We start from the raw sequence: 24419 nt of genomic DNA, 5'->3' as shown, positions 1-24419 counted from the left end.
CATCATTGATGTTCTGTTGCCTGATGGTGATGGGAAGGCCTTGTTACTATTGTCTTGGTCTTATCACAGTTAAATGCATAGACCAACTGTGGCACCATTACTCTTCAGATTGGTGGTCCTGTGCTGGAATGAGAGAGATTTTTTGGCCAGCCAATAGGTGATATCATCTGCTACTTAGAGAATAATTACAACACCTTAGCAATATACATTGTGTACTTTTTGGGTACTTACATGGCATTTGGCTCCTATTTCAAGAAACCAAAATAGCAGAAATGTTTACATTTACAGAATATAATCTTATGCTTGTGATGGATAAAAAAAACGAAAGCTATGTTTCTGAGACTAACGTAGCCACATCTAGATCAGAGACTTCTGTAATTACTGAAGACAGACCAAAAATCATCCAAGGTTTTTGGTATAACTGATTGAGGATCCATGCAGACCACGCATGATGCATACTGTCACTATTCTGACCATTTTCAATTGGGACTGTAGCTTTGGTAAAGCATCAAGACCAAAACAGAAAAACAACATGTGACTTGTATGCAGTTGTGACCCAGTGTGCTCAGTGTGGAGTATAAAATGCACAGGCGATGCAAAATTTACAGCCTGGTACTTTTGTGTGGCAAAGAAACACTTCTTTTTATGGGATCTCTGACCAAATTATGTAAAGATTCCGAATCCTTTAATCAAGACCTGGACATTATTGGCCTTTGAATCAGCATTGGCATCAGTGAGAGGGGCCCTCCTTGGAATGTGGACGAACATGGAGGAGTGGTGGCCCGGCAGCAGCAAGGCCGAGTAAATGCTGAAGGAGAAGGCATCTGGTGGCAGCAGCAGTAACACAAGGACAAGGCAAATGCAGCTCCAGTCTAGTCTGAGGTCTCCAGTGAGCGAAGAATAGATCTCAGGGTTAATCTCCTGGTTCAGACTTGCAGGCTGAGTCAAGGCTTCAGGTCTGCGGCTAGGCCCAGATACCTAATGGTGGAGGTTGTGACGGTGGCGAGTGTGGTCCCAGTGCAGGTCCCTGCATCACCAGCAATTGCTTCATCAGCAAAGTTGGTCAGCATGAACTCACGGCGGCGGCGGCTGCATTGATGGAGGCAAGATGGCACCAGAGAGTGGTGACTCTTTGTTCCAGGTGGTGCTGGAGCGTGGTGACACCAAACAGCTTTTCATTGTATTTGTAATAAATACACGGGACAATAAATCAAATCAAATTTAAATGTTGAAAAAAAAATCCTTGAATTTAACTTAGTTTTTGTTATAGTTGAAAACTGCTACATTTTCAACACAATGTTTACCAATTTCAACTGAAACAAGTTGTTCATTTGTGACAATGAATTAGGCTGACAATTAGACTTTAGAAAAACCAAATGAATTTGGTATAGAGAAATTCTCTTTTAAGAAACAACTTTGAACAAGTTAATTTTTCAACAAATCAACCATTACTTTCACGTATTGTCATAACTGATTTCTAACGAGAGGTTTTGAGGCAGGTTGCACGAAAAGGTATTGCTTTGCTTTTAGCGAGATAGCAGTCCGGATTTGAAATAGTAACAGACTTGTACATTTACACGCTCGTGTACTTGGATAGGAGTCTGAAACGATTCAAAACATTGACATGTAATATCTCCCACAGGGAGAACTGCATCAAGTCAGCAGATGGTTCCTGATAATAGTTATTTATATGCATGTCGCTGAGAGGCTGGCAGAGAATACATTTCTCTGAAATAATATCTTCCACCAAGATTCACCACTATACCTCAAAACCTTTCCTACTGTATGCCTAACAAAATCAATTTATTTGCCTACTTTATTATTTATTGTAGATAGCATTCAAAGGGTTAATCATTGCAACCATAAAATAAAACATGATCAAACTATGTGACTTGCTTGTGACTTGGAGTTAAATGAAAGATGCAGATTCTGTGATACAATATTCAAGTTTTTCTTATTTTACCATTTGTACAACTAAGTTAATCTTAAATACTGTTATTAGTACTACTCATATACATTTAAAGGGACACGAAGCATATTTGTGTAGTATGAAGTGCAAACATATTCATTAATACTTTACTAATTAAACAGTTGAATAAATATAATTGTAAGGGGTTTCAGTCTGTCGGCAGAGCTGCCTAGCATGCTTTTTCTTGCCAATAGTAAATATCTGAAACAACCATTGTTTAACATACTCATTGAACATCGTGGATCATTGTACATATCTTCAGATTAATAAGACTTTAATTAAAATTTGTCATGGTCTTGTTATTTTGATGAGCTTTTAAAAATCGTAATAATTTAGTCTTTCTTTATAAAAACATCATAACAATCAACAAATTAATCTGAATAGCTGTTGTTATTGAAGGGACAATACCTTGTCCTGTTTGATCCTTTTTTGCAAATCCAGTTTTGTTTCAAAAGGTTTTTTCATATTTGAATAAGCGCCAGACTAATAATACACTCATTTGCAAGTACATAAATCATAAGATAGCTTTTCAATGAAGCCAGTTGCTTGCTGTTTGTCAGGGTTCACATGATGTAGCCAGAAGAGCATAACCCAGTATGTATATTAAAGTTGCAGTATTTGCAATTTTCAGCATTAATGCCCCTCAAACTGTGCAGACATTCTGGATGAGACATCCCTGTAATAAAATGCATTGAACTATAAAGATGCTGAACCCATTTCTGGAGAGCACAGGGACAGAGACAGAGAGAGAGAGTGAGAGAGAATAACAAAGTATTTTGATCAAATCATAAAATATACTGTTAAACATTTTTATATATTGTTAATGAATCTCCCATAGAATGGCCGACTGAAAATGTTAAGACTAATTATTGTTGGCATCAAATGAGGCAGCTATAAATGAGGAGCTTGTGAGTTTCAGTGGTAATTTGTGCTGTGACCTTCTTTTACATATCTTGCCTATAAACAGTTGGACTTGCTTCTCAATTATATAGAACTTAAAGCATAAAATACTTTATTTGACCCAACTCTTGTCTGCTGGTGTTCAGCCTCCTCCAAATTCTCATCTATTTTTCTAAAATATATCCTTCAACTTTTACTTCTCATATGCCTAGTTAACTATAAATCTACATCTAGCTTTCCATTAAACACATCTATGGTCTACTCTCACACAGATTTTTCTAATGCCATCCTGACACAGACAGTAAAAGGCATGCATTGCAGCACATAATGATACCTCCTATGATGGTTTTCCCCTTTGTAATGACCTAGCTAAATATGGGGAACCACACATTTAAGAGACAAGATCCTACTGCTCCAAACAGAAGGTAGGATGTGGAGGTGCCGGTGCTGGAGCTGGACTGTTGTGGACAAAATCAGAAGACACATGAGACCAGGTTATAGTCCAACAGGTTTATTTGAAATTACAAGCTTTTGGAACGCTGCTCCTTTGCCAGGTACCTGATGAAAGAGTCATGTTCCGAAAGCTTGCAATTTCAAGGTGTCGTGTGACTTCTGACATTAATGAACCAGATGGGTTTTTATAACAATTGACAATGGATTCATGGTCATCATTAGACACTTAATTCCAGATTTTGTTTTGTCAGTGAATTCAAATTCCACCGTTTGCCATGGTGGGATTCAAACAGAGGTCCCCAGAACATTATCTGGGTCTCTGGATTAACAGCCCAGTGATAATATCACAAGGCCATTGCCTGCCCTTAATTATATAGTTATGTTTAATAATGTCTGCTTATGTTAATTCACAAGTGTACATTTCAAAATCATCATATAAACCAGGGCCATATGCTTCTCCGATGCTTCAATCTTGCTCCTGGAAGAGGAAAGGTTTGGAGGATTATGGGCCAAACGCAGGCAGATAGCACTAGTTTGGTTTGGGAACATGGTTGGCATAGACTATTGGACCAAAGGGTCTGTTTCAATGCTGAATGACTATTTTGTTCTGTAAGAAGATACATATAGTTCAACGCTAAACTATTTTCACTCTTCCATTTCCAAACGTATACCCAAAGTCTGTAGGCCCACAGTGATTTTGGCAGACTCTGTTTTGTTATCACAGCCCTATCACTATCCTTCAGATAGCGTCAGAGTGCTGTTAAATTTTCACTTCTCTGCTGTTAGATTCTTAGGGCACCACTCATATGGCATATAGAGAAACAGCAAAACAAGTTGGAGTAAAAGACAGTCAGGCAAATTTAGAAATGGGATGATAGTGGCCTTCTTGAAGCTGCTGCGAGCCTCAGATCATAGTAAGGAGAGGATAAAATTGCAAATATTTTGCCATTTTCTCGGGAGCAGCAAGGAGAGGGGGAAAATGGAGTGGAGGCTGCCAGGACGTAAGTTTTCCACTTAAAAGGGACTTACCTTGAGAGTCAGGCCTCCATTTATTCAGGAGCAGTGAGGACAGAGGGAGCGAGGCTGCCGGGAAGGTAAATAAGTGCTTTAAAAACCTACCTCGTGAATAGGCGGAGTGCATGCTGAGCAGGAGCAGACGCGGGACTACTGAGTAAGTGAAGAAATATTTTTGGGTGCTTGCACTTAGGTAGTGTCTCCCACCCATCCTCCTCCTCCTCCGAGCAAAAAAAAAGGTTCTGTGTGCTGGATTGGTAAGGTAAATAGTTTACTTTTTATTATTTATTTTTCAATAGTTTCTTTGGGAATTTAGAATAGTGGGAATGGAGGCTATGGCAGTTGAATGTTCCTTCTGCAAAATGTGGGAGGTAAGGATCACCCGTAGTGTGCCTGCTGAGTTCATCTGCGGGAAGTGCACCCAGCTCCAGCTCTTCGAAAACCGCATTACTGAACTAGAGCTGGAGCTGGATGAACTTCGGATCATTTGGAAAGTGGAGGGGGTTATTGAGAGGAGTTATAGGGAGGTAGTCACTCCTCAGGTGTAAGAAAAAGGCAAATGGGTTACCGTCAGGAGACGGAAAGAGAATTGGCAAGCAGTGCAGGGATCCCCTGTGGCCATTCCCCTCAACAACAGGTATATTGTTGTGGATACTATTGCGGGGGACGACTTACTGGGGTAAGCCATGGGGTCCAGGTCTCTGGCACAGAATCTGTCCCTGTTGCTCAGAAGGGAAGGGGAGAGAGGAGCAGAGCATTAGTCAGTGGGATGGATGCCAAAGTTAGGGGGACAGATAGGAGGTTCTGTGGAAACAAGAGAGACTCATGGTTGGTGTGCTGCTTCCCAGATGCCATGGTTCGTGATATCCTGGATCGTATTTTTGGGATCCTTGAGGGGGAGGGGGTGACTAATGACATAGATAGGAAAGGGGATGGGGATTAAAAACAGAAATTCAGGGAGCTAGAATGGAAACTTGGAGCTAGAATAAACAGAGTTTTTATCTCTGATTTGTTGCCGTGCCAGTTCCCCCAGTTATAACTCTTGCCCTGCGGTATTTACCTATCCCTTTCCATTGCTAAGGTACACATAACCAAATTGTGGTCACTATCATCAAAGTGCTCACCTGCTTCCAAATTTAACACCTGGCCAGGTTCATTACCCAGTACCAAATCTAATGTGGCCTCGCCCCTTGTTGGCCTGTCTAAATACTGTGTCAGGAAACCCTCCTGCACACATTGGACAAAAACTGCCCCATCTAAAGTAGTAGAACTATAGTACTTCCAGTCAATATTGGAAAGTTAAAACCCCCATTACAACTATCCTGTTACTCTTGCTCCAATCCAGAATCATCTTTGCAATCCTTGACATCTTTGGAACTATTCGGAGGCCTATAGAAAACTCCAACAGGGTGGCCTCTCCTTTCCTGCTTCTAACCTCAGCCCATACTACCGCAAATGTCCTTTCTGCCACAGTAATACTGTCTTTGACTAACAATAGGAAGAAAGTGAGGTCTGCAGATGCTGGAGATCAGAGCTGAAAATGTGTTGCTGGAAAAGCGCAGCAGGTCAGGCAGCATCCAAGGAACAGGAAATTCGACGTTTCAGGCATGGCCTATGCCCGAAACGTCGAATTTCCTGTTCCTTGGATGCTGCCTGACCTGCTGCGCTTTTCCAGCAACACATTTTCAGCTTTGACTAACAATGCTACACCTCCCTGTTTTTTACCATCTTCTTTCTTCTTATTGCCGCCATTGTCCACAGGAATAGTGCCAGAAGACTGGAGGATGGCAAATGTTGTTCCCTTGTTCAAGAAGGGGAGTAGAAACAACCCTGGTAATTATAAGCCAGTGAGCCTTACTTCGGTTGTGGGTAAACTCTTGGAAAAGATTGTAAGAGATGGGATCTATAATCATCTAGAAAGGAATAAGTTGATAAGGGTTAGTCAACGCCGTTTTGAGAAGGGTAGGTCGTGCCTCACAAAACTTGAGTTTTTTTGAGAAAGCGACCAATCAGGTGGATGACGGTAAAGCAGTTGATGTGGTGTATATGGAGTTCAGCAAGGCGCTTTGTAAGATTCCCCATGATAGGCTATTGCAACAATTACAGAGACATGGGATTGAGGTGATTTAGCAGTTTAGATCGGAAATTGGCTTGCTGAAAGAAAACAGCGGTGCTGGTTGCTGGGAAATGTTTGTTCTGGAGTTCTGTTAGTAATGGTGTACTGCAAGGATCTGTTTTGGGTCCACTGCTGATTGTCATTTTTATATGACCTGGACGAGGGCATAGAAGGATGGTTTAATAAATGTTTGGATGACACTAAGGGTGGTGGTGTTGTGGACAGTACCGAAGAATGTTGCAGGTCACAGAGGGGCATAGATAAGCTGCAGAACTGGGCTGAAAGGTGGCAAATGGAGTTTAACGTGGAGAAGTGCAAGGTGATTCACTTTGGAAGGAACACCAGGAATAAAGAGTACTGGGCTAACGGTAAGATTCTTGGCAGTGTAGATGAGCAGAGAGATCTTAGTGTCGGTGTACATAGATCATGAGAGTTGCCATCCAGGTTGATATAGTTGTTAAGAAGGCATACGGTGTGTTAAGCTTTTATTGGTAGAGGGATTGAGTTTCGGAGTGATGAGGTCATGTTGCAATCCTCTCCAGAATTCCTCTGCATAGGCACATTCCAGAAGGAGGTGTGTGACAGTCTCGTCGCCACCGCAGCCACTTCGAGGGCAGCGTGCGGTGCGGCAGAGAGTCTGGGCGTGCATAAAGGATCTCACAGGCAGAGCCCTTCTCACCAGCAACCAATCCATGTCTTGGTGCTTGTTGGAAAGTTCTGGCAATGAGGCATTCTGCCAAATGACTTTGACAGTCTGCCCAGGGAACCGCTCGATAGGATCCGCCCTCTCCTTTTCCCGAAGGGTCTCCAGGACACTATGTGCTGACAACTTCTGGATGGATTTTGCTTCATAAACTTCTCCATGAAGGACAGGTGATACGGAACGGTCCAACTACTTGGAGCAGCAGCGAGGCCAGGCCCATCCTTCGCAACACCGGGGATAGGTAGAACCTCAGTACGTAGTGACACGTGGTGTTTGCCTACCAGGGATCCACGCACAGCTTGAGGCAGCCACACACAAAGGTGGCCATCAGGGTGAGGGTGGCATTGGGTGTGTTTTGCCCCCCATTGCCCAGAACTTCGTACATTGTGTCCCTTCGGTCCCGGTCCATTTTTGATCTCCACGTGAGTGGAAGATGGCCTGGGTGACAGCGGCGGCACAGCTTCTGGGGATAGGCCATACCAGTGCCACATATAACAATACTGACAATGCGTCATACCTGATGACCAGGTTTCTCCCAGCGCTGGAGAGCGACCGTTGCTCCCATCTGCCTAGTTTCTGTCTCATCTTCCTGATCCACTCCTCCCAGGTCTTGGCGCACACCCCAGCCCCACCAAACCAAATACCCAGCACCTTCAGGTGGTCTGTCCTGATGGTGAAGGGGATAGAGGATTGGTCGGCCCAGTTCCCGAAGAGCATGGCCTCGCTCTTGCCTCGGTTTACCTTGGCCCTGATGCCCACTCGAACTTGTCACAGATGCACATGAGTCTGTGCACGGACAGCGGATCCAAGCAGAAAACGGTGATGTCATCCATGTACAGGGAGGCCTTCACCTGCAGGGCCCCACTGCCAGGAATAGTCACCCCTCTCAGGCTCGCATCCTTCTTGATGGATTCAGCAAATGGCTCTATGCAACACACAGACAATGCAGGAGAGAGAGGGGGCAAACCTGCCTGACCCCAGATCTGACTGGGAAGCTATCTGATTCCCACCCATTGATTGAGACTGCACTGACAGTTGGTGTAGAGCAGTCTGATCCAATTACCGATTCCCTCCCCAAAGCCATTTTGGAGAGGACATCCCTCATATATGTATGTGATATCCTGTCAAAGGCTTTCTCTTGGTCCAGGCTGATGAGGCAGGTGTCCACCTCCCTGTCCTGCACGTAGGCAATCATATCCCTGAGGAATGAGAGACTCTCAGCGATCTTCCTGCTCGGTATAGCACAGGTTGGTCATGGTGGATCACCGATCCCAGAGCAGACCTGACCTGGTTGGCGATGACCTTTGACAAGATTTTGTAATCCGCATTCAATAATGAGATTGGTTTCTAATTTCTTGTATAAGTTTTATATACGTTACTGATGGCATGGTGGCTCAGTGATTAGCACTGCTGCCTCATGCTGCCAGGGACCTGGGTTCGAGTTAACCTTTGGGTGACTGTGTGGAGTTTGCACATTCTCCCCATCTGCATGGGTTTCCTCCAGTTTCATCCTGCAGTTCAAAGATGTGCAGGTTAGGCAGTTTGGCCATGCTAAATTGCCTATAATGTCCAGAGATGTGCAGGCAAGATTGATTAGCCATGGGAAATGCAGGGTTACAGGGATAGGGTAGGTGTGTGAGCTTGAGTGGCCTACTCTTTGAAGGGTTGGTGTGGACTTGATGGGATGAGTGGCCTGCCTCCACGCTGTAGGGATTCTATAATTCTAAGTCAGAGTCCCCAACTTGAATTCCTCAGACCTGGACTTCAAAAACACTTTTCGAATGGACAACAATTTGTAGACAATGCCAAACTGCAGTTTCTTACCAAGCAATGCATTTGGGTTTTTCTGTGATGTCACTCTGTTTCAAACTTAGCATCAGCTGCTGTTTCCAAGGTTCTATGCCTCCCCGATTTCTAAGGTAAGCGGTGTAGGCCTCTAGCCTCAGCCACAATTTATATTCCACTCTGTGCTGCACTCTCACAATCCTGCTCGTTGTCTGACTCCTCAGGTAACCTTCCAAATGCGGGTAGAGAAAAGGTGAAATTTCCCCAGTGAGTGACTAGGAAGTGCAGAGGGCAAGGAGGGTTAGTAATCTGGGAGGAATGGATAAGTGAGACACATTTAGGGAAGATGTTACACGTGATTGTGAGACTGGTAAACTATGAGTTCTGGTTGGATGTGGAAGAAGAAGAAGAAGAGATAGAGTGAGTGTGAGGTAATAGGATTACATTACCCTTGCGTAAGCAATTAACTTTCTTCCAACACTTTTCTAGACCATGGATACCGCACTAACCCAGACGGCAACTTCACATCAGTGTGGCATGGTCTGGTGCTGTGACCTTCTCTGGCTGCCCTGGAGAAAGGGGATGACCTCCTGTCCACTCCCCTGCCCTTTTGGTCCTTGTCCGTGAACAGGAATGCCAACTTTCCTCTGTCAATCGTCCCCTTTGGATATCTTCACACATTAGAACTGGGAAGATCAATTCTGGACTTGCAGCATTTAGAATGGTGTGTAGCTAGTGTTTAAATATAGCGCCTGCTGAACAAATGGTGAGTATTTCTATTATAGCACAACCCATAATAGCACGGTGTCTTGGAGGCATTTAGTGAATTTTAATGAGGTGAGTAACATAAATTGTACAAGAAATTGCTCAGGGTCACAAGGGGAAGTGCTTCTGTAAAATGCCACAAAATTGACACTTAGTCAAATTTAAGGAAAATTCAGCACAGATTTTTTCATAAAACAAAAACAGAAATTGCAGTTCTGGTAGCTTCCTTGGAGAGAAAGAAGAGTTAACATTTTGAGTCTAGTGACCAATTCTAGTCTTCAGAATTGATAGAAGCTGGGAAAAGGTGGTATACATGCTGAAGACAGGGGGTGCTGAGAAAAGAAATAAATGGATAGGAGAAGGTGGAGCCTGGAGAAGGAGACCAGCAGTTAGACAAACAAAGGGGCAGATGCTAGGAAGAAAACACATCTGGTAACGGACACCATATGCAGGTGAAAATGATTTGGCTCTGCTAAAGGCAGCCCATGTCATCGCTGGGCTTGGGGTGTGGGATGGGTAAACTACATGGAAAGAGGTGTACGGGAAAATGCTGTTCTTCCAGCTTGTGCTGACTCTCACTGGAGCACTGCAGCAAGCGCAAGATTGAGATGTTAGCCAGGGAACACTGGTGTGTTGGAAACAGCAGGCAAACAGAAGCTCAGAGTTATGTTTGCATACAGAACATTGGTGTTTTGCAAAGCAGTCACACAGACTTGTTTCCCCAGTGTACCGTGGACCACATTGTGAGCAGCAAATACAGTAGACTAGATTGAATGAAGTGTTGGTAAATTCATGCTTCACCTGCTTCAGATATCACATGCAAAGAAACCAACTAAGATAAACCAGGAAATTATGCTTTATAAATTGGTGAGAAGGGCCTTGTCCTCAATGATCAATAAAGACTAAACTCCATGGTGTCCATTTTCATGGTGAATGCCATTTCATCATAGCAGAAAGGTTAGCAGTACTTCTCAAAGAAATTCATTCCTCATCATTTAGCCTGGAATTTCCTCCATAACAGCATTCTTGGTCAACCTACAGCATATGGACCATAGCGATTCAAGAAGGCAGCTCACCACCACCTTCTTAAGGGCAACTAGAGGTAAGCCTAGAGGTGGCCTACGTCTCAGAAGTGCATAAAAAACTACTTGCTTTGTAAAAAGAAGTGTTTTTTCTCACATCATGTTTGCTGCTTTTGCTAATCACTTTAAATGTCTGCCCTTTGGTTCAAGATTCTTTTACAAGCAGGAACAATTTCTCCTTAATTTTCTTTACCCAGTCTGCTCATAATTTTGAAATTCAGATCTGTTCTCAGCTTTCTCATCTACAAAGAGAACTGTCCCAACTTCTTAAGTCATATCTGAAATTTCTCATTCCTGGAACAATTCTTGTAAATTGCTTCTGCACTATCATATAAATGTGCATGTATATGAACTGCTTTCAATCACTTCTAATTGGATTTTTCAGCGAGCAAAACAAATGCTAGGGGCATTATAGATAGGAATACGGTAAAAGCTAAAATTTCAACAGCAATTTATGTTTACATACAAAAACAGAGAATGGCAAAGAAACTGAGCAGGTGTGGTAGCATTCTGACCCTTCTTCAGAACTTCAGTCATCCCAGACCAGAAACATAACCTTTGTGCCTATGTACATGGATGCTGCCAGATCTGCTGAGGGTCTCCAGCATTCTCGGTATTTGCTTCAGATTTCCAGCATCCACAGTGGTTTGATTTTATCAAGTTCTTATATTTGCATTGTGTTTATAAAGTAATAAATGTTTTAAGATGATTCACAAGAGCTTTATTGAAGAAAGGAAGATACTAAGCCACATGAGGAGATATTGGGTCAACTCATCAAACATTTGGCCACTTTCTCCTGATACCAGGAATAGCAGGACTGTTGTATGAGTTTAACGGGGTGCATATTCACTGGAATTGAGAAGAACAAGAGGGATTGGATTGAAACATAAGATTCTAACATTTCAAGACAGATACAAGGAAGATGTATCCCTTTAGAGGGAATCTCGAACCAGGGGTCACAGTCTCAGGATACAGGATAGAACATTTAGGACCAAGATGGGAAAACATCGGTGCTCTAGAAGTGGTCAGCCTGTGGAATTTACTACCACAGAAGGCTGTTGGGTTGGGACTATATTCAAGAAAGATTGTTTTGGGATTTTAGAGGTATCATGGGGTATAGGAGAGAACATGGCATTGAGTTAGAGGATCATCCACGACTACAACAAATGGTAGACATAGCTCAATAGGCTAAATGGAACATATTCCTGCTCCTAGTTTCTATGTCTCTATTAATAGAGGTATAGAGTTCAAGATGAAGGAGATAATGTTGATTATGTAAAAGACATTTTTTGGCCTCAGTTGGAGTACTGCGCACAGTTTTAAGCACCACAGTGCGGAAAGGATGCGAACGCATTTGAGAATGCGCGTTGGAGAGTGATTTTCAAGAATGGTTCCACTAACGAAAATCTTCAGTTGTGAAGGTAGATTGAGGATGAAGGGAACATTTTCCTCATAGAGAAGACAGCCAGAGGAAAAGATCTGTTAGAAGTTTTCAATTGCATCAGTTGGCTGAATAGAATAGACAGGGATAAACTGTTCCCATGTGTAAAAGAAACAAAAAAGGACATACATTTACAATGATTTGCAAATGAAGTAAATTTTATGTGAGAGAAACAAACTTCTTTACACAATGAAGAGTAAAGATACAGAATGCACTACCCGAACATATGGAAGAAACCGATTGATTTGAGGCATTTAAGAGGGCATTAAACAATAATTTGCATAAAAATAATACGTAATAGGCTGAAAGGGCTCCTTCTGCATTGTAAGATTTTCAGATTCAGTGATAAGGAGTAGATTGTGAGCATTGATCTTATATCCACCATTTTAAAGCAAAGGGTACCTTTTTTAGTTCGATATGATTTAAATTAATATATTACATTTGTTTTTCTTGTTACATATTTTTAAGTTACAACTTTATAATCATTTTAAAAGAAAGAAGAATAAAACGGCTTGAAACATACCTCTATAGTTGGTGGGTCCACCCTACGCCCTCGTATCCAAGCTGACAAAAACAGAATAAAAATCAAACTTTACTAAAAGAGAATCAAATATACTGTAACATCTTTCGATGCGTTTAGAAAATAAATAAATACTAAGCCATTAAATGGTTAATCCTAAGAAATCGTTCAGGGAATGCTGCTAAGCAGTCTTAACCCATTGGGAACAGCATTTTCTTTAGTTTCTCTGTTTTCAATATTTTCGATTTATGCCTCATTTAAAAAAAAAGTTACATTTGCTCTTATTGGGTTCTTGGCATTTGATTCTGGATCACAAGGCATTTTTAATGCCACTTTTGCTTATTGTTAGCATTATCATTTCTTAATCAGAGGATACTGAGTTCAAGACTTAACTGGAACAGAATCTAGGTTTACAGTTCAGCAGTGAGGCAGTGCTCCATCATTTAACATGGCACTCTTTGAATGAAACTGAAGTCTTTGTCTGCTTGACCAATTATGATTGACCGGTCATTCATAATGACATTGAGTGCAGTTTGTAACTTTTTCATGGGATGTGGATATTGCTGGGAAGATCACCATATGCTGCCCATTCTTGAGGGATACTGAGCGGAGTGGCTTGCTAGGCCATTTGAAAGGTCAGTTAAGACTGGAGTCACGCCGAGGCCAGATTAGTTAAGACCAACCAGACAGGCACTGACAATATTTGACCATAGTTTCAAAGTTGAGATTACTGAGATGAGGTTCCAATTCCAAACATTTTATTAATCTATTGATTTAATTGAATTAAAATGCTACTGGCCGCTATGGTAGGATTCAAACCATGTCACAATGGTAGTTGCCTGGGCTTCTGAACTACTTGACTGTGAGATTATTAATATAGCACTATCTCCTGACTTCTAGTAATAATGCAAGGCCAAAAGAAAATAAATTTTTAAAAATCTAGTCACAGTTGATTGGGACCATGAAAAGATTGGATTACCAATCTGGTCCCTTAATATCCTTTAGTGAAGGAAATCTGCCATCTTTATTGGGTCTGGCCCATATGTGACTCCACATACACAGCAGTGAGATTGGTTCTTAACTGCCTTTTGAAGTGACCTAGTAAGCCTTCCTCGGTCAACTGTGCAAAGTCCAACCTACTAATACCCGAGGGCTTAGGCCACAATTCGGAAAGCAAAAGCTTGGTGTAGTCATACTCATGGTATCATACCTTAAAATGAACAGGGTTGAGAGAGTGTTGCTGGAAAAGCACAGCATCCAAGGAGCAGGAGAATCGACATTTCGAGCCAGAGTCTTTCATCAGGAATCATCCATTCCTGATAAAGGGCTCCGGCCCGAAAAGTCACTTCTCCTGCTCCTCTGATGCTGCCTGACCTGCTGTGCTTTTCCCACAACACACTCTCAACTCTGATCTCCAGCATCTGCAGACCTCACTTTCTCCTTCTAAAATGAATGGGTCAAATGAAATAAAACTTATTGCTCTCCTAGTTCCTGTGTTTTCTTAGTTTTGGTACGCCTTCTTATTTAGTTTCTGGGAAAGACATGATGAGTGCAAATCTTTCTTCTAATTAGAAAGTGCTTCATTTCAGCTCACTCTCTCCTAGGACTAAAGATCAAATAATAATTATGGGAATCATGGGTAGAAACAGAACATCAATCACTTCAGTACAACCGCACTGTTGGAATATTAACATTTCCACAAAGAAAAATATAAATATGAAGCTGACATTCATTTTGTTTTCCTAAGATTATTAATATTCATCTTCTTTCTAATGATCAGGAATAGGTGTCTGGCTAACACTAGGGAAGCATATTGGATAGAAAGCACAGCAAACAATTGAAAATCACAATTTTTCAGGGCTAAACAGATGATATTAGTGCCATGATAATAACGAAGAAAAAAGGTACAAGGAAGGAAAAGAAAGAGCAAAAAAAAAGAGGTATAAGTAAAACTAAAGAAAAAAAAATCTACTAATATTCAAAATTAGACAGAAGCAAATGGAATTACTGACCACACATGTAAAATAGATTGTAACAGGATTTAACATTTTCAATAGAATTTCCAAGTATTAAAAAATTATTATTAATACTTATTTCATGTAGTATTCTGAATAATCTAAGCCACACTTTGAGCCAAAACAGTGCTGCCGGAACTGCTTGAAAGACAAAATCTAGTAGCCCATTCAAATATAGCTTTATAGTGGGAATAACAATGCATTTACAAGCACTCCAATGCAAAAGTGTTCATGTGGGTTAAAGAGTCAAATCGAGCCCTTTTGAAATTATTTTAAAAATTATTCACATAATGAGCTGAAGGTCATACTATCAGCATACCTCTAGACTTGAATGCTCTTTGTTCACTTTTTAATTTGCATGCTTATTAGTATGTATGAGCTTTGCATCAAGCTTTAATGTGAGGACTGGCTGAGAATATACAATAATGATCATGGAATTGAGCACTCAAATTAAACTGCATTGTAATCAAATTGTTGTTCTGAAGAGACAAGGTGACACCAGCATTCTGGGTGCATCATGCAATTAGAGAATGTGCATACTGATCATGGAGAGTTTGCTTTTCAAAGCTGATCTGACAATAACATGTAACACTGAATAAGATCCGCTCTAGCTCAATGGTAACAACGTCTGAATCAGAAGGGTCTGTGCTCATAATCTAGGTTAATACTTCAGTGAGACATTAAATTGAGAGCCTATCCACTCTCTCAGGGGAAACCAGGACATGGAAGCACCACCATGTGCAAGCTTCCCTTGAAGTCTTACTCTATTCTGACTTGAAAGTCTCCATTCCTTCAGTCTTGCTAGGTTAATAATCCTGGAACTTCTTATTTATTTGTTTACAGGATGTCGTCATCACTGGTTAGGCTAGCATTTATTGCCCTTTCCTAATGCCCAGAGGGCAGTTAAGGGTCACCCACGTTGTGGGCCTGAAGTCATGTAGGCCAGACCAGGAAGGTTCCCTCAAGGACATTAGTGAACCAGTTTTATGGTGATCATTATTCTATTCATTCCAGATATTTTTATTGATCTCATGATGGGTTTCGAACCTTGGTCTCCAGAACATTAACAACAACAACAAAAACATAAATTGCTGGAAAAACTCAGTAGGTGCAGCAGCATCCATGAACAGAGATCAGAGTTAACATTTTGGGTGGAGTGACCCTACCTCAGAACTGGAAAGTTTAGCTCTGATCTCTCTCCATGGATATTGCCAGACCTGCTGTGTTTTTCCAGTAGTTTCTGATTTACAGCATCCGCAGTTCTTTGGTTTTCCCATAACATTAACTGGATCTCTGGATCAAAATAAAAACCCTTTGCTCTATGCAGTTCATATGTCTCTATTCCCTGCTGAAAATCAGAGCTCTGAAGAGTCATCTAGTTAGCTTGCTCCCTCTCCACAGATGTTGCCTGACCCACTGGGATTTCCAACATTTTTTTGTTTTCAATACAGATTCCAGCACCTGCAGTAATTTGCTCCCTCTATTCTATGCTATTTATGTCTCTGTCAAGATGCCTCTAACATGTTACTACTGCATCTGATTCTACCACCTCCCCTGGCAACACATTCCAGGCACTTACCACCCTCTGTGTAAAAATACTTGCCTCTCACATCTCCTTTAAACTTATCCCTTTTGACCTTGAAACTATGTCCTCTAGTAATTGAAAACCAACACCAACTCTCAATTCTATCCATGCTTCTCATAAATTTGTAATCTTTGATCAGGTCGCCCTTTAGCCTCCAACGTTCAAGTGAAAACAAACCAAGTTTGTCCAATCTTTCATAACTAATACTCTCCAAACCAGGTAACATGACGGTAAACCTTTTCTGGTCACTCCGTATGTTGATGATATTAAGAGTTCTGCCACTTACTGTAGACTTCCTTTCTGCGTTAGACCTAAAAGGCATCATTTGTCTGGATCAAATTCCACATGCCATTTCTCCGCCCAAGTTTTCAGCTTATTTACAACCTACTCTGTCTTCTGGCAATCCACATCATTATCCCCAGCTCCCTCAATATTTGGGTCATCTGCAAACTTACTAATCAGACCACCAACATTCTCCTCCACATCTTTTATACATACTTCACAAACAACAGGGATCCCTGCACTGATCAATGTGATACATCACTAGTCAAAGTTCTCCAGTCAGTAAAACACCTTTCCACCACTACTCTCTACCTGTAGTGTCTATCTTACTAGGTTAACGTGGATCCTATGCAACTTTACCTTTTGCATCAGCCTGCTATGAAGGGACTTTGTCAAAGGCCTTGCTAAAGTCCATGTAGACAGCATCCACTGCTTTGCCCTCAATCAGTTTTCATTACTTGACTGGTAACAAATCTGGGTCACAGCAGTAAAAGCACTGGGTCCTAATCACTAAACATTTGACATCATACCTAAGTCACTAATGTACATAACAAACAGTAAGTAACCCAGCACTGATCCCTGTGATACACTCCTAATCACAGGCTTTGAATCTCAAAAACAACTATCCATTCTATTCCTTTGCTTCTATTTGGAAGCCAATTTTGGATCCAATTTGCCAACTTGCCTTGGATTCCATGGGCTGTTTCTGTTTGGACTAGCCTTCCTTGTGGGTCTTTGACAAAGGCCTTATTGAAGTTCATGTAAACCACATCAACTGAATGAACCTCATCAACATATTTAATTTAGGTTTTTGAAAAGGAGACTAAGTTGGTCAGACATGATCTCTCTCTAACAAATCCTATCCCTAATCAATCATTGCCTTTCCAAGTGTTGCTTAATTGTGTACTTCAGAATTTCTTTCCAATAATTTAACTACCATTGATGTTAGACTAACTGGTCTGTCATTACCTATCCCTGCTGCCCTTCTTGAACAAAGGAGCTACATTAACTATCCTCCAGTTATCTAGCACTTCACCTGTGACTAACAAAGTGTTAAGTATCTCCTCCAGGGCCCCAGCAATCTCCTTCCTTGCCTGCCATAGCAGCCTGAGATAATTTCATCAGGCCCTGGGGATTTATACATCTCCATGCTGCTAAAACATTTAGTACTACCTTCTTATTAAACTTAACGTGTTCTAAAACCTCACCATACCAACTGAAATCCCCAGTTAAATTGTCTTTCTCCTCGGTGAATACCACACCCAAGTCCACTGGTTCTATACTCAGATAGCTCCTTTGGTCTTTAAGAGGCCCCACTCATTCTCTGCTAATCCTCTTGCTTTTAATGGATTTATAAAATGCCTTGGGGTTTTCCTTACTGCTATCTGCCAAAGATATTTCATGGACTTTTGTCACCCTCCTAATTTCTTCTTTTAAGCACCACTACCCCGACACTGTCAATATTCCTGAAGGGGATTTTTAATGCACTGTAACTGACTTATGTTTCCTTTGTGTTCTTTATCAATCTCTTGATATTCCATGACATCCAGGATTCCCTGCACTTTTTGCTATTGCCCTTCATTCTTAGAGAAACATGTTTGCCCTGAATTCTCAGTGTACTATACTTCAAAGATTCCCACTTTCCAAATGTAGACTTACATGCATGTAGCTGCTCCCAGTTTAGATCCTGTCTAATGACACTGAAAATGGTCTTCCCTCAATTTAGACATTTAACTTCTGAACTATCCTTATCCTTTTTCTTTTCCATAATGACTTTGAAACTTAGAGTTATAATCACTAACTGCAAAATGATCCCCTGACACTTCAACAACTGGACCGATTTCATTCCCGAGTTAGGTCCAGGACTGTCACATCTTTGGTCAGACTGAATGCACTTTAAAATTTCCACCCCATGTAAGCCTTTCACACTAAGACGATCCCAGTTCATCTTAGCAACAATTCCATATTCCCACGTGCTCTTCAATGATACATCATCGCCTTACCAGTCAGGCTCCTTGCATTAAAATAGATACAATTTACCTTTTCGGTCTTCCCATATGTCTCATCATGTTCATGTCTTCTTCGCCTGCTGGACTGTCTTACTGTTACTTCAATATCTGACTGAATCTTGCTCCTAGCTTTACATCAAATCTGTACCCCATCCCCCTGCCATATTAGTTTAAATCTCCCCAACTGCATGAGCAAACCTCCCAGCTTGTACAGGTCCACCTACCCCAAAAGCTGTTCCAATGATCAAAACATTTAGAGCCCTTCATCCTGCACCATTCTTTTAGCCATGTGTCCTTACCTATCTGCCTATCCCTACATTCAGTTGTGTATGGCACTGGACGTAACCTGGAGATTACAACCTTAGAAGTCCTCTTTTTTAATCTAATACCCAACTCTCTAAATTTCTAATGCAGGACTTCATTTCTTTTTCTATCCACATCGTGGATACCAACACATACCATGATTCTGGCTTTCCGTTTTCCCTTCAGAATGTTCTGCAGCTGCTCTGAGGCATCCCTGAACCTGGCACAGAAGGCAAGGTATTATTTGAGAGTCTCATTTGCAGCCACAGATCCACTTGCCAGTTTCCTTACAATCAGTAATGCTCTCGCAGTGCCTTTCTTCTCTTCTGTTAAGTCACATCGCTAAATGTGGTGCCATAAACTTAGCTGTTGATAAAGTTTAATGTAGAAAAATGAGAGGTTATGCATTTTGGTAGGAAGAATCAATAAATAAACTCTAATTTAAATGGAGAAAGACATGCAAAAAGGTGCAGTGCTGAGGGATCTGGGTGTTCTTGCACATGAAATACAAATGTTACTATGCAGGTGCAGCAAGTAGTTAGGGGAAATAGATTTTTGGCCTTTATTGCTAAGGATTTTGAGTTTAAAAATTGTTGAGGGTACACCTGGACTAATATGTCCAGTTTTAATCCCCATATTAAAGAAAGGATATACTTGTATTAGAGATAGTTTAAGAGAGATTAAAAGAGAAGCTGATTGCAGGGTGAGGGGGTTGAATGAACAAGAATGGCTAAACAGATTAGCCTTTTCAAAGTCTGTGCGAAGATTTGTAGCTCGGGTGCTCGTTGTTGTGGTTCTGTTCGCCGAGCTGGAAGTTTTTGTTGCAAACGTTTCGTCCCCTGGCTAGGCGACATCATCAGTGCTTTGGAGAACAGAAAGACCAATTTTGCAACCAAGTGTTGAACTGGGAGGTGTGTTTCCCTCTATTAAGTAGCAAGAGACCTATTTGCATGCATTAGTATTCATTAACATTCACATTATGATGCCATCTCACTTCATTGACATGTAGTTTCCCATACTCACACCCACCTCTTAGAAAATAGATGGCGACTGTTTCAGACATGAAATTTAGAACTGTAATTTAGCAACTCCAACTTGCTGGTTGTACCTCCGGCCCACCATCAGTCCCCAACATCTCAGAGCACACTCCACTAGATGCACCCTTCTATTGACTAGGGCCTCCAAGACCCTGTCAGTAAAATGTTGTGTCAAATATCTCCTGTCCAACACGTCTGATGCAATTGACAGGAACTGTGAGGGCAGCCCAGGTATATTAGTGCTTATCAGGTGCATGGCTGGACTTTAAAAGTGGCACTAGAAACAGGAAACTTGGCAGGTCCTGGTAGTGGCCAGTATGTACGCCTGCAAAAATATGATTAGTTGGGCAAAATGGGGGCATGGTGCACAGGTAATGAGGTGACTTTGGGAAGACAGAGAGAGAAAATCTCATTTCAGCCTTGCAGAGAGAAACCTACTGTGAAACTCACAAAAATGACGCTAAGCTAACTTCTGGTAAGATGTTATGTTTCCTATCATTTTGGTTTTATATCAATAGCTTTTGTTTTAAACTTTAATAGGTTTCAAAGATTTCTTACATCACTTACAGGAGTATAAGCATGTTGACTAAATACCATGATTAATAACAAACAATGTGCTTCAAAATACGGAAAGCAAATCTCTATGAATGCACTTCAATGATCAGGAGCTGATTTCAATAATTAGATATCACTGAGGTATGTTCTCCCTTTCTTCCACTAAAAGAAGAAAGTAGTGCTACTTATCCACCTCTTTTTTCATCAACCAATGACAAGCTCTGATTGGTGATGTTTTGAACAAGTCTCCATCAGCAAGGTAGTTATACTGGGGAAACTCACAGAATGACTTAACTTGAACTCAATAACAAACCCCATGAGCAGAAGACTTCAGACAGAAATTGGGAAGTGCTAAAATTCAAGTTATCACAGTTTGACAACTGAGGTCAAACTGGGAATTTCCCAGATATCTTTGTAAAAGGTATCCCAAAATAAGCACTTATTTGGAGCCATGGTGTTTCTTTTTTGGAGGGGTGTAGCTGGTGGTGGGGTTGGTTGAAGTAGATATACAATAGAGTCATGTTCCCCAATCACAGAAGCAGAGAAGAGGATATATAGGAGCAGGGAAATGGCTGAGGCAAGAAGATTAGAAGAATCACCACATTTTTCAGGGACTTGGTCCCAGATATTTTAGAAGTTGATAGGCTTTGTAGCTATCAATCCTCACACATACTTACGCTTATTGGCCCAATGTCTGTTCATACCCATTGTGCGCACTCATGCTCCCAGCAGCTCATACTCTTAATGTTAATTCAATTTCAATTGATGCCAAACTTCTATGGTCACTCAAACTTCCTATACCAACTAAACGTCTACACATGCAAGCTATTTAACTTTTCCACATCACTGCTATAGCAACTCATTAGTATCCATAATGGGCTGCTTTCACGAACTATGCGGAGGTAAAAATATGTTTTCTAACACTGCATACTGCTTTCCCTCATACACACGATAGTGAATAAACTGGCTACTCATAAAACCAATGTAAAGCTTTCAATTCTCAATGAGTTAAGTGTGTTAAAAAAAAAATCTATTCAGACATCACATCAAAAACAATCATTCCCTTAGTAGCTGCTTTAAACTGTCAATCAAACAATGAACTCAGAACCTGCTGCTGATATAGCTTTGGCTTTTGAAATTCAGCCAAACATACACAAAAATCATGTTTGGGAAAATGTCAACAAAGAGCTCTGAATTTGCTTAAACAGATGATTCTTTTTTCACCATTTCGTGCCTGTCATTCAATACAGTCCAGCAGTGATTAAACTTAATTCTTGGTAGTTTCAGCCTGTTTTCTAATGACAGTTATATAGATCTTATCCACCTGTCAGAAGCTACTACTCCATTATGATGTCCACACATCAGGTAAAGATCCTTGTAAGAGCCAAAATGGGGTCCTTTAAATTCAACACAAGGTTAATGTAACCTTGCTGACAAGGTTAATGTAACAAGGTTAATATAACCTTGCTGATTTCAAGTTTCTTTCCTGTGTAAATCATATCCTTCCCCCTTTTCCAACTGACAAAAATTGCATCTTTTAGAAACGGTATTGGGTCTTCTGCATCCATGCCCACCGCTTTTGAAGGTTCACCAAGTCAGGAAGACACCATGAAAATCCATCCAGCTCTCCTTCTGTTGCTCTCAATGCAAAATATTGAAGGCAGTAGATTCATGGGAAATATACATTTTCATAGGGCAGGAATGCCCCAACATTTAGCATATACATGTCAAAAACAATGAGCGAGCTATATATGATTTCTCAAAAATGAAAATACTGTGTTCTTAAAAAAAGCAAAACTTACACTGACACATAGAACAATACAGCGCAGAACAGACCCTTTGGCCCTCAATGTTGCACCGACTTAGTGAACTAATCTAAGCCCATCTCCCTACACTAACCCATCATCATCCATGTGCATATCCAAGGATTGTTTAAATCTCCGTAATGTGGCTGAGTTAACTACATTGGCAGGCAGGGCATTGCACACCCCTACTACTACTACTACTGAGTAAAGAACTGGCCTCTGACATCTGTCTTAAATCACTGACTAGGCCAGCATTTATTGCCTAATCCTAAAATCAGCCTTACCCCCATGCTACGAGCTGCAGAAAATGTGTTACGACTTTATAACATCTTTCAGTTTAATTCTCTGAATTGTCACAATGTTATAGTAAAACTCTTAGTCATAATTTGATATGTTTCACTTTTCTTATACAAGCGTGATGTGTCATAGTTTAATTCTTCACCACAGTGAACAGTTCACTTGAAAAATGTTTTACTCCATTGTAGTAAGTCAAATTTCTAATGAAGCTGATGCTCGATGCCAATTGTCATTCTAGAACGCAAAAGAAAAGCCTCAAGGACAAATTTGTTACCTCAACTTAATTATGCTTATATGATGCTCCATTGGTTCGAGATTCTGCTCCAATGGCTCAGAAAAATCAAGCAAATTTATTAGATCCCTGGAGGGATTGTAAACCTCACATGTATATCTGGCTGTGTTACAGAGACTATAAAGGAAGGGAGATGGAGAAGATAGCAAACCTGGGACTGTGAGATCGAGCATTCCAGTATATTTTTCTGTAAGGCTGACTGTCAGATGGGAGCTTGGTCTAATTAACCCAAGAGAAAGGGGGATCCCGACAGTAAACTATGCTTTAAAGCCACTACTGCTCAACACACCAAGTGGATAAGGCAGAAGAATTTCTGAACAAAGTGAAAGGCAAATACCTAGGATAAATGAAAAAAAGTGTTAAAATATATCGAAATATATTCAAGGTTAACCACAGATATTTTAGCTATTATAAGTAGTTTTAAACAATCTCAAGGTGTGAAATTAAAAAAAATGAATGAGGTTTTGATCTTCACTGGTCAGTTGAAGAACTGACTTTTTCAATTTTATACATACTCTGTATCCATAAAATGTTCAAGGAACAAAAGAAATATTGAATGCATTGTAGAGTTAGGATTTAATGATAAATGAACAAATACATAGAGCTAACCATAGGAATGGAGTCAATGAGTACTGTCATCTCGAAGGTTAATATTTTATCCAGTTGACATGTGCAAGGCACCTTATTAGTTCAAATGAATGTTGAAGAATTGTTTGCATGGCTGGTGTAAAAGTTTGGATAAATATTGTATATCAGCATTCTTGCTCTCATAGCCTTCAATCACATTTAATATTCAATCAAATATATTTTCCTATTAAATGAACCAAATTTGTGCGGGTTTGTGTGGGTGTCCCTTACTGCTCCCTGCCCTACCCTACCCACTGGGCACAAGCCTCTCCCACCACTGATTAAATCAGGACATTAATTACCCAATTAAAGGCTTCAAGCCTTCACAGCCACTCAAAATTGTGGCAGGGTCACGGAAATTCTTTTTTTGTTTTCATAATTTTGACAGCTAGCCATAAGTGAGTTATGGTGATTGTACTGTATAGGAACTATCTCCGCCAAGGTCTTTATGGCCTCACTCCAGTACAATGACCAGAATTACACAAGTGTTTCTGGTAGGGTAGGGACAGTGCTTTGTAAGAGCTCTATATCTTGTTAAACTTTAGCTATTTTCCTCCGTTCTTACACTCCAACTGCACCACAATGAATTATCCAGGAGTACATTGATCCTTACCTAATGTCCTTAGATTAATAGCATTTTGCTGAAACCAGGGGAGACAAATTAAGTAGCTCCAAGCAATTCGGCTCGGAAAGAGAGTACAACAAATGCAAGATTAAGGTTGGGATATTTTGATATGGAAGTTAAATATGTTGTGTGGATTGAAGACTACCATATTTATTGTGGCTAACGTATCTATTCCATTTGCTCATCCACAACTTACAACAGGTGAGCAGTAGAGGAGAAAGTCTTTCTGACCCTGGTTC

At 40.8% G+C, this 24419-nt stretch overlaps 1 protein-coding gene across 1 annotated transcript in view; it reads right to left on the bottom strand.

Moving 5' to 3' along the window:
- The window catches only part of ndufaf2 (NADH:ubiquinone oxidoreductase complex assembly factor 2), a 161463-nt gene that overhangs the window by 7023 nt on the left and 130021 nt on the right, over positions 1-24419 (bottom strand). Inside the window, exon 3 of the mRNA XM_060830259.1 lies at positions 12752-12792. Within this exon, the coding sequence (XP_060686242.1) occupies positions 12752-12792 (41 nt within the window). The remainder of the gene's footprint in view (positions 1-12751; positions 12793-24419) is intronic.

This window comes from Hemiscyllium ocellatum, chromosome 1 (assembly GCF_020745735.1).
Source record: "Hemiscyllium ocellatum isolate sHemOce1 chromosome 1, sHemOce1.pat.X.cur, whole genome shotgun sequence".
Taxonomy (NCBI): Eukaryota; Metazoa; Chordata; class Chondrichthyes; order Orectolobiformes; family Hemiscylliidae; genus Hemiscyllium; species Hemiscyllium ocellatum.
This window is presented reverse-complemented; position numbering and strand designations above follow the sequence as displayed.